Below are 10,662 nucleotides of genomic sequence, written 5' to 3'. Positions count from 1 at the left end.
CCCAGGATGAGGGCCCCTGGGACACAGTCGACAGAAAAGTCAGTGACTTGGAGTTTTCAGAGGCTGAGCTCATGGGAGAGGAAGGTACATAGGCCAGTGGGTACGGGGTAAAGGCTGCTTCCAGCCAGCATCCAGGGCCTCCGCCGCCAGCCTCTCCTGTTGACCATGTGACATGTGTCTCCAGGAGATGCATCTGCCTGCTGCGTGGTCACCGAGAGTGACCCAGAGCTGGAAGTGGAGTACCGCGAGAGCCGTGAACCAGACCTGGGGCCTGCTGGGCTGGACTGTGCCTCGCTGTCAGATGCAGACACCGTGAACCCGGACGAAGACTCCTTCAGTATCCTGGGGGGCGACTCCCCCACGGGGCCTGAGAGCCTGGCGCATGACCTACCGCCGCTCTTCCTGCACCTCACGTGCTCCGTGCGGCTGCGTGGCCAGCACAGCTCAGTACCTGTGTGCAGCCTGCCCACCTGCCTGGGTGAGTCTAGAGGTCCCCAGGGGAGGGCCATAGGACCTGGTCCAGCCTGCCTGCCTGTCTGGGGGTGGGAGAGAGCCTCTGGGTATAACTCTTTAGCCCTAGACACTTGGAATCTGTGCTTGTCCCAGGGCTCCAGTGACCCCTAACCTCCCCCCTCTCCCAGGCCAGGTGCTTTCTAGCCTGGAGGGCCCCCCTATTGGAGGCCGAGTTGCTCTGCGGGACCTCAGTGTCACTCTGGACGTCTTTGTGCTGACCTTGCCCCTGGAAGTGGAGCTTCCCCCGACCTCAGATCCTCAGCACCACCGGTGTGGCAGCAAGTTTGGTGGGGGATCTGGGGCCTTGGGATCCTTAATGGGAACCATTAAGGAGTTTAGGGGTGCCTGGGGACCAAAGGTACCTTAAGGATTCCAAGAAAGCATTGCGGAGGAGGCCTTGGGAGGATGATAGGTGCTGACCTTTGATCTTTGCTCCTGTTCTGTTCAGGTCAACTTCTGAAAGCAGTGCGTCCTTCCCACGGTCCCCAGGGCAGCCATGCGATGATGGGCTGGGGCCCCCACTTCCACCTCCAGGAGAAGACAGGTATTTCCTGTCTCCCTCTTAGACTTCCTTGCTCCCCATTGGTTTTTGTCCTCTGGAAACCAGTATGTAAACCTTTCTTCCAATTAGGCACCCAGGACTGTCTAATTTGGCCACACCCCACAGACTGGCTGTTGAGACGACCATGAGTGAGGTGAGGGCCTTCCCTCCCCCAGCCTAAGTAACCACCCCTCAGCACTGTAACTGACACCCTTTCCATCAGATGGTGACATAAGACACCCCCTTTATTCTGGGGTCCAGTGAGGCCTGTCCCAGTCTGTGAGGCAGAGTCTCTTCCAGTGTCTTCTGATAGAGGAGTACAGTGATGCCCCAGTCGGCGTGGGGGGTGCCCCTCACCACTCCCTGCATCGCTCTCTGACTGTAGATCCGCTGGCTGCTGGAGGATGAGATGGTGGGGGCGCTCCGAAGAGGGGGCATCCCCCAGAGCCCGGCCCTGCACCGCGCAGCCGCCCACATCCACAGCTCACCCGGACGCTCCACCTGCCTGCGCCAAACGCTGCCCCTGAGTTTTGTGTTTGGGCCAGAGCGTTCTCTCACACAGTTTAAGGAGGTATGCTGCCCTCGAGACGCTCCCTGGTCACCCTGGGGCCCGTCCTTCCCCAGGCTGCATGGATGAACCAGAAGGCCCTCTCTCGGTTGGAGTCCACCTCCTCACCCTGTGGTCTGACTCTGACCCCATGCCTGGCAGCGCACCCTTGCCCCCGGGCCTGTTGAGTCTTGGGCGAGTCACTGAGCCTTTTCATAACAACGGGGATGCTAGCTTGTGCTTCACCGGCTACTTGTGAGGGGTCTGATGAGGAAGTGTGGGGCCCACCAGTAGGGAGAGCTGCTCCTGCCTAACCTCTGCCCTTGGCTCCTGCTCCCTAGGAGTTCCGCCGCCTCCACCTCCCTGGTCACGTTCTTCTTGAGGACCCTGACAGTGGCTTCTTCTTTGTGGCAGTGGGCCAACAGCCAGGTGGGTCCCACAGGGAGCTTGGGACTTCCCCGGCCTGGGCTTGGCGCAGCCAGGAGGACAGGGCTGAAGGCCTTGAAGGGGAGGTGAGTCTTGCCTGGGCTGACCTGCGAAAGGAGCGGGTGGTGGTGGAAGTATGGGGCTGTGCTCCAACCTGACCTCCTGACCCTCAGGCCCTGACAGCCAGCCCCCAAGCCCCTGGCTCCCCAGAGGATTCTCAGAGCCCCCTGCTCATCAGTCTGCCCAACCTGCCCCAGGGAGGTAAGAGAGGACTTGCACCTCCCTGGCCCTGCACCCATGTTCAGAAAGCGTCCTTGGCAGGATCGAGAGAGGCTCCAGGCTTTCCCTTCTCTTCCCAGGGAGCCAGCCTGGGCCCAGCCGGGGACTCAGTCTCATGTCCAGTCAGGGCAGTGTGGACTCGGACCACCTAGGTAAGTTGGAGCAGAGCAGGGAAGACCAAGCTGATGGGAAGTGGACTCAGGGCCGCATAGTGAAAGGTCTGGGCAGGTCCATCAGTAGGGACTAACCCAGGGGGGCCCACCAAGCTGATGCATTTGGGGCTCACATGAGCCTAAGGGTAAGGTCGAACTTGAGCATGTTTGACGCAGGTTACGATGGTGGCAGCAGTGGCTCAGACAGTGAGGGTCCCAGTGAGACCCCAGGTGAGAAGCCCCCTCTCATGTTGCGGACCCCGCCTGGGCCTCCACCTCCACAGCCTTCGCTCGTAGGCCTCCCTGGACCCTGCCTGCCTGACTTCTGGCTCATTGTCCGGGTGCTGCAGGACCGCGTGGAAGTGTACGCACATGCGAGGTGAGGAAAAGCTGGGCCTGCACCCTGACGCCGACGTTAGCCTCTCCCTGGTCCCACAACTCCCCTCTTCAGTGTTGTTAGAAGGCTAGACTTGGGACTCAGGTTTTCGGTAGGGATCTGACTTGTGCTCTGAGGCTGGGGGCTCCTGACCACTTCCCACAGGTTGTAACAAAGCGTATCACTCCGCTCTTCTAATGGAGTTGAAAAGCTGATGAGGATTTTGGCTCCTAGCCAAGCACTAAGAGAATCTATAGTTCACAGCAGCTCAGGAGCTGTAGGCATATAAAAATCAGGGATAATAGGTAGTATTTAACAAGTACTTGCCATGTGGCAGGCACTGTGCTGCTTGTTATATGGATCACTCATTTGATCTGTAACATATCTGCGAAGTATTATTATCCTTATGGTCAGAATGAAGAAACTCCAGCACACATAGGCTATATTATGCTTGCTCAAGGTCCCAGTTAGTAAGCAGCAGCGTCATACTTAGGCATCTCTAATCATGGGGGTGGGCATGTTAAGAGAAGGGAGGCCCACCATTCTGACAAAGAAGATCGGAGGATAAAGAAGAGGTGAACTGCATGAGGGAAACCTCAGGTGGTACCTACGTGGAGGCTGTGAGGCCAGCCTGGAGCCCAGACTTCCAGAATTGCTGTTGAGAATTCCATCTTTCCTAGTTCCCTTCACGTTTACTTCCCCTTGTCCAGTCCTCCTTCCTTTCCCTCCTCTTGGTCCTTCCTCCCATGACCCCCTCCCGCCTCTCCCGCCCCACTGCAATTCTGTGTCTGATGTATCCTCCCCAGGAGCCTGATTCGGGAGGATGGGGGGCCAGGCACCGAGTGTCGCCACCTGCAGCAGCTCCTGGTGAGGCGAGTTGGGGAGATCTGCAGGGAGGTCAACCAGGTAAGGGGCAGGGCTCTCCAGGCATGGGATGCAGCCCAGATGAGGAAGGAGTTTCTAGGAACTTGACTTTCGGAGGCTGTTGATCCAACTTGGACATTTTCTTTGACCCTTAGTTACTGGGATGCTATTACTCCCCAGTGTCCTTACAACCTGAGGAGCTCTCCCAACCCACCCCCAGAGTGGGTTACTCTCTCATTCCCTTCCAGTGACTGTGAGATGCTCCCTCTCATTGCACTCAGCTAGCATTAGGGATGAGATAATGAATTAAGACAGAGGGAAGCTTATGTCAAATGGGGAGAGATGGATATGAAACCACTAAAGCACACAAATTATTTCCGCTGCAATTGTGAAGGCTTCTGCAGAGGAAAAGCAGAGACTGTGAGAACACTTAACAGGGATCTGACCATCTGCAGTGTCAGGGAAAGCTGGGAAGAAGAGATTTTTAAGCTGAGATCTGAAGGGCAGTAAATAGATTCTGGCAAAGAGGAGGGACAGATGTCCCTCACTGGCTGCAGCACCCAGAGCCCAGTGACTGTCAGACACCATCTCTGAGCTCCCAGTGATTACTGATGCTCTTTTTGACCTCCGACCCCTAGTGATAATGGGCATTCTCTCTAGCCTTTGATCACCCCCTCCACCACCACCAGCAGTGTATGCGGGAGTATTTCAGTTCCCTGAGAGCTGGTTCCTTCTTCTCTCAGCGGCTGCTTCTTCAGGACCTGCACGACAGTCATGTGTGCAACTCTCTTCTGGTGGCTGAGAGCGAAGAAGACCTGTGGCGTAGCGAGACCCCCTTCCACTCCCGTCAGCGGGTACCACTGCCCAGCGATGGTGAGTCCCACTCAGGAGCCTTCCTTTACCGAAGACTGCTGAGAAGCTGGGGGAGGACCGAGTCACTCACCATTACTTGGTCCTCAGTGCCAGGTAATATAGTGGAGAAGAGGACCGAAAAGGATCACCAGGTTTGGCTGCCACGGGGTCATCAGTGGCTAGTGAAAGTGCTTTCAGTGGAGACAGGAGTAGGAAACCAGAGGAAGTGGAAACATGAAAGGATATTAAGCTGGAGGAGCCGGGAGGCACTCCTCTTTCAAGTCGCCTGGCAATGAAGGGAGAAGCAAATAGATCCGGCAGAAACTAAAGGAAGGTGGGAGGCAAGGCAGGAATTTAAAATAAGGTGGAGACTTGAACATGTTTCTGTTCCATGGGAAAGAGCCAGCAGAGGGGGCACCGTTGAAGAATACAGGAGAGAAGGGACATGGAGCAGGCGCCGCTGTGACCTGTCTTCCTAAGGGCATGCTCTACTGGCCCTGCCTTGTTTTCTGAAATGACCATCTCGCCCCTGCTGGGTGATGGCCGGGGCCAAGGAAAGGGCAGGGGATGGTGGACAAGTAGGCCAGGTCACAGGCGAGAAGCCCGGAGGGGTGGAGCCTGAGTGCCCATAGGATTTTCCCTCTGATTGGCTGTCCCTCCGGACAGGCAGGCACAGAAACCTTTGGGGTTAGAAAACACATGATCATCTACTTGAGATGGGAATCAAAATCTCCACACTTCTGCTCCCTTCTCTTATTCCTCATTACCTCTCACCCCAGCTCACAGGAAAAAGCCAGATTGTGCCATTCCTTTGCCGTTTTCCCTCGGTTCTAAAAGTCATGTCAGATCACTCCTTATCTTTAACATGCTTGGCAAGTCTGTAGACAAATGTTGCTAACAGCTACGGGAGAGCGCGTCTCTCAGCACGTCCTGGGATGTGTTCCATATCAAAGCAGAATCCCCGTAATTGATGGACTTCCCAGGGTTTAGAAGACATCTTCTGCAAATTGAGTATGAGCTGCAACCGCCAAGCACTCCTTCCCAGTGGCTCCCAGCAGCCCAGGATGTGAGACTAGTCGGAGCCCAGACCCAGCCCTTCCTCATTTTAGTCTTTCCATATGGTTTCGCTGAAACCCTTAGTAACCAGCATTCCAGTCCAGACTGTGCAGCCCCCTGGGTGTCCTGTACGCTGCTCACATCTTAGAGCAGCTTCTGTGGGAAACCAGATTGCCACCTTGACCTACTGGAAGGTTCCTCATCAACCTGGAAGGGGTCGGTCAAGGCCGTGGGCTGCAGCCACAGTCTTGCAAAGAGCCACCCAACCCTTCGGGTTTTCTGGGCTAGCTGTCCTCCAGAGCAAAGGGCGTAGTGTCGCCCCTGCCGTAGGGGTATGTGAGCAGTCACACACGTTCTGTTTTAGTGGGGTGTGTATTATTATTGCACTGCCCAATGAGTACATGAGTAGGATATGTTCTATATTAGATTCCGACAGGCTCAGAGTGTCCTGGCAGCATCCCCAGGACTATGCTTTGCCTTTCCTGATACCTCTTCTTAGCTCCTTCTCCATGTCTTCCTGAGATAGTTCTGAAAACCTCTGTGCTATGACCTGTCTTCCTAAGAGCTTATCTTAATACCCAAAGTGACCGTCTTTCCCCCCACAGAGCGATCGGCCAGAGGAGTCGTGGGTTGAGGACAGGTAGGCCAGTTCACAGGTGAGAAGTCTGAGGGCAGAGGGCTGTGTCCTGTTTCTGATCCACCATCTCCCGTCCCCCAGATTATGCTGCCGATGAGAGCTGTGGGCCCCGAGGGTACCTGGCCGCCACGATGCAGTTTGTCCCTGGCCATTTCTCCTGTGATGTCGTATGGGGAACTGTGATTCGAGTCCACTCACGCCTCAAAATGGGACCCAGCATGGGCGTCTCTCGGGGTATGTGATTGGCATGAGAGGGCAGGTGGAGTGTAGCGGGGTCAGGGGTGGGGGTGGGGAATCTGGAGAAAAGAGTTTTCTAAACCCAGGTTCCCCCTACAGCCATCCAGGCCCTACGCTCTGTGCTTAATGCCTTCTCTGTGGTGAACCGGAAGAACATGTTTGTTTATCAGGAGCGAGCAACAAAAGCTGTGTACTACCTGCGGTATGTGGGTCCTGGGAAGCCGGGCTACAGCCTGGGGCAGTGGAGGAGCTGTGGTCCAAAGCCCTCCCGTGCCACTCTCTCCCAGGCTCCTGGAGACGTCCTGCAGTGAGCGGCCGTGGGACAGTGATGCCCTGCCCCCGTCCCTTGCTCTGTCCCGAAGCCAGGAGCCCATCTGTTCCGAGGAAGCCTCGGCATGTATCCCCCACTCCCCGATTGCCCCGTGCTCCTGCAGACTTTGCTCCCTGGAGCCAGGCCCTGACCACAGTGTCCCTGCAGGGTCCTCGTTCTCCCCTGGACATGGCGTCCAGCCGCAGTTCCGATGCTGCTCGTCCTGTGGGCCAAGTGGACAGACATATCCAGCTGCTGGTGCATGGCGTGGGGCAGGCAGGTGAGGGGAGTGGCCAGATGTGGTTCCACAGTTGTCTGGGACTTCTTACACTAGCTCCGGGCATCTCTCGAGCAGGAGCTGGGTGGGAAAGGACAGGCTCCTGGGATGTTGAAGGGTAGGACCTATAGCTGGCTAAAATGCAGCCAGACGTCTAAACTGACAGAATATGTGGATAGATGGTGGTCCCATTGGCCAGATACTGGGGCGGGTTTGGGATACACTGAACCCAAGGTATCCAGTAGGCAACTGGCTCATTTATTTATGGCTCAATAAATGTATACTAGCCTTGGGCTAAGAATGTTACTGATGAGATAGATGCTATTATTATTCCCACTATATTGAGGGGGGCACCGAGGCTTTGAGAGGTAAGACTCGCCTGTCAAACGCTGAGTAGCTTGGCAGAACTAGAAATTAGTGCTGGCAGCTTCTGATGTATGGCAGCCTGTTTGAGTCTGGGGTTAAGGGATGAGATGGGGTGGCTGGATCTTCTGCCAGTGTCTCCACCTCCCCACCGTGGCCGTGTCCAGGTCCTGAGATCACGGATGAGCTCGTACGGGTTCTGCGTCGGCGCCTGGATGAGGCCACACTAGACGTCATCACGGTCATGCTCGTGCGGAACTGCAAGCTGACGCCAGCTGACGTGGAGGTCAGCTCCCTCCCAGGCTCCCTGCGTGACTCCACCGCAGCCGCCGGGACAGTCGCAGCCAGAACCTCTTTCTTCAGCTCTGACTCCCCTTCCTTCCCTCTCTGCAGTTCATCCAGCCCCCAGGGAGTCTGCCCTCAGAGGTGCTGCAGCTGGGCCTGCCACCCTGCTGCCGGCCCTGGCTTCCCGCCCTGGCCTGGTACCTGCGGCAGAACCTGCTCATCTTCCTGCACTCCCCCAAGTACACGGACAGCAACAGCCGGAACCACTTCCAGGTGAGGCTGCACCCCCCGTCCACACTTGCGTGCATGCTTGCTGAAGTAGCTGTTTTCTGCAGATCCCCACCCGGGTACCTTTGTGCGCCCGTGGACCTCTGTACACCCGGCCCGTAACACCTACCTGTGTCTCCCTTTGCTCTTGCGTGTGCCTGTTCCCCACTCTCCCCGTGGATACCTGTTCCCTGAAGCCTGTGTCCATCTGCCTGGTCTTAGTGCTCAGAGGCTCTTCTCTCCGCAGCATCCACTCCCGCCGCAGGGTGGCCTCCCCGACTTGGACATCTACTTGTACAACAAGCCTGGAGGACAGGGCACTGGGGGCAAAGGTACAGCGCAGCCCCTGGGCCCGTGGTGCCACGGGGTGTGGGAAAGCCTGTTCCTGTCCCAAAGCTGGATGGGGGGTGGGGAGGGCAGGGCCCAGAAGTCACAGAGCTGAGCTTTCCTTTTGGATTTCTACCCAGGGGTCGCCTGCATCACTCTAGCTTTTGTGGATGAGGAGGGAGCCCCCATCTCGCTGGCATCATGGCCCACTTCTTCTCCGGGGCCCCCAGACCCACTGCAGGAGGAAGAGTTCGAGCAGCTGACTCAAGTCACTCGCTGCCCAGTCCTGCCGGGCAGTTCTTCAGGTGGGGCGGCTTGGTCAGAGGAGGGGGTGTTCATTTAATGCTGTGGAAACCAGGGACACACTCAAGTGGCCCCTGTTCTTCCAGCTCCAAGCGGGGCCCCACGGCTTCGACTGGATGTGTGGGAAAAGGGCAACATCAGCATTGTGCAGCTGGAGGAGAAGCTCCGAACAGCAGCTCGCCAGGCCCTGGCGGATGCCATCATGGAGCTCTGGCTGCTGCCAGCGCCGCTGTGTACAGAGGATACATCCGCAGGTACATGGAGTCCTGCTGTGGGGAGTCACAGGTTCGCCAGGGCCAGGGCTGAGGGGAGAACCCCAGAGATCCAGGTGAGATGGTGTTCCAGGTCAGGGTGCAAGGAGAGTCTGGGGAGATGTGGCGGAGGCTGCATCTAAGATACACATTCTCGGCTGTCCATCACCTTCTCCGCATCAGCACGGTGACACACCTGATGGAAGTGCCTGTGTGCGGCTGTCACTCGCTGAGATTGGGGGTCTGTCACCAGGAACTCCCTACACACACTCACAACCAGGAACTCCCTACACACACACAGGACCAGGAACTCCCTACACACACTCACAACCAGGAACTCCCTACACACACACACGACCAGGAACTCCCTGCACACACTCACGACCAGGAACTCCCTACACACACACACACACACACACACACACACACACACACAGGAACTCCATACACACACACACACACACAACCAGGAACTCCCTACACACACACACACACACAGACGACCAGGAACTCCCTACACACACTCACCACCAGGAACTCCCTACACACACACACGACCAGGAACTCCATACACACACACACACACACACACACACACACACACCCTGCCATTCAAAAACAGGTATAGTATGTAAATACATATCTGTCTCTTACCAGTCTTGGGGCTGGCTGGGTTGCAGGAACAGGTAGAGTAAGTAAATGGCATGTCTGTCTCTTACCAGTCTTGGGGCTGGCTGGGTTGTCTGAAAGAGGGTTGACGGTCAGTGACAAGAGTCTGTAATGCCTGCTGCTCACAGGGAGTCTCAGGAGTGGGTCGCTGGACACCAAGAGCCCTGCAGGCCGAGCCAGCACCTTTCCCCCCAGCCCTGGCCCTGGCGAACCTGTGACTCCCCCCAGCAAAGCTGGCCGGCGTAGCTTCTGGGATATGCTGGTAATGGAATAAAGGGAGGTGGTGAGGTTGACCTCTGCCTTCTTGCCTGCCTCCTGTCTCCCCTCTCTACTCCCTGGAGGCCCTGCCTCAGAGCTCTGTCCCTTAGACAGGAGTATACAGAACATGGCACGTTCCCACTTATACACAGATAGCCTCAGCTTAAATGTTTTCATTTCCACTTTCCTTGTCAGATCCTCACAGCCTGTTACTAGCGAGGCCACTGAGGATCTGGAAAGTTGAGTAGCCTGCTCAAGGCTGCTCGGTTAGCCTCCAGCTCTTCTGGGTTCTTGTAACTATTCTTGGGTGCCTCCATCCTCCACCACATTCCCCTTCCCAGTAGCCCCTCCTCATTCACTGCATTGCCCCCAGAGTAAAACAGAATGTGGAGACTTGGGTTCCCCCAAAACAACTGACGACATTGTCCTGGATCGGCCAGAAGACACTCGGGGCCGGAGGCGTCACAAAACGGAAAGCGTTCGGACTCCGGGTGGGACTGAGCGGGCAGCGGGCCCAGAGTCTGGGGCCCAGAGACAAAGGTATGTGTGTTGTCATGGAAAATGTGCTGTGAGGTCACAGGGGTTGTTGAGTGCGTGTGACCATACAGGTCTTGTGTGTGGGTGCGAGGCTCTTACTCCTGCTGTGTCTTCAGACGGAGGACCACACAGCTGGAAGAGGGCGAGGTGGGCACCCTGCAGCCTGTGTTTGCTCGTGTCGCTCAGCACTGGATGGAGTTCATGGTTCAGATTGGTGAGACCCTTCTCCCACCCCCGAGCCTGTGGCCCAGTCCCCAGTCCCCAGCCCCCAGCCCCAAGCCCCACCACAACCTCTGTGCCCGGGATCCAGGATGCGCCTCGGTGTCCAGGAGCTC

At 56.8% G+C, this 10,662-nt stretch overlaps 1 protein-coding gene across 1 annotated transcript in view; it reads left to right on the top strand.

Moving 5' to 3' along the window:
• SZT2 (seizure threshold 2 homolog (mouse)) overlaps positions 1–10,662 on the top strand; it is a 52,669-nt gene that overhangs the window by 30,928 nt on the left and 11,079 nt on the right. Inside the window, exons 31-55 of the mRNA XM_010862796.1 lie at positions 6–84; positions 185–478; positions 642–783; positions 962–1,057; positions 1,145–1,208; positions 1,440–1,625; positions 1,943–2,113; positions 2,201–2,288; positions 2,387–2,458; positions 2,636–2,837; positions 3,641–3,740; positions 4,442–4,571; positions 6,325–6,477; positions 6,580–6,682; positions 6,768–6,873; positions 6,959–7,070; positions 7,598–7,716; positions 7,824–7,988; positions 8,230–8,314; positions 8,450–8,614; positions 8,699–8,866; positions 9,661–9,794; positions 10,164–10,330; positions 10,444–10,541; positions 10,638–10,660. Coding sequence (XP_010861098.1) covers positions 6–84; positions 185–478; positions 642–783; positions 962–1,057; positions 1,145–1,208; positions 1,440–1,625; positions 1,943–2,113; positions 2,201–2,288; positions 2,387–2,458; positions 2,636–2,837; positions 3,641–3,740; positions 4,442–4,571; positions 6,325–6,477; positions 6,580–6,682; positions 6,768–6,873; positions 6,959–7,070; positions 7,598–7,716; positions 7,824–7,988; positions 8,230–8,314; positions 8,450–8,614; positions 8,699–8,866; positions 9,661–9,794; positions 10,164–10,330; positions 10,444–10,541; positions 10,638–10,660 — 3,222 coding nt within the window. The remainder of the gene's footprint in view (positions 1–5; positions 85–184; positions 479–641; positions 784–961; positions 1,058–1,144; positions 1,209–1,439; positions 1,626–1,942; positions 2,114–2,200; positions 2,289–2,386; positions 2,459–2,635; positions 2,838–3,640; positions 3,741–4,441; positions 4,572–6,324; positions 6,478–6,579; positions 6,683–6,767; positions 6,874–6,958; positions 7,071–7,597; positions 7,717–7,823; positions 7,989–8,229; positions 8,315–8,449; positions 8,615–8,698; positions 8,867–9,660; positions 9,795–10,163; positions 10,331–10,443; positions 10,542–10,637; positions 10,661–10,662) is intronic.

The sequence above is a fragment of the Bison bison genome, unplaced genomic scaffold (genome assembly GCF_000754665.1).
Source record: "Bison bison bison isolate TAMUID 2011002044 unplaced genomic scaffold, Bison_UMD1.0 scf7180017864484, whole genome shotgun sequence".
In the NCBI taxonomy this organism is placed as follows: domain Eukaryota; kingdom Metazoa; phylum Chordata; class Mammalia; order Artiodactyla; family Bovidae; genus Bison; species Bison bison.
The sequence above is the reverse complement of the archived record's forward strand: the minus strand, read 5'-3'. Positions and strand labels throughout refer to the sequence as shown.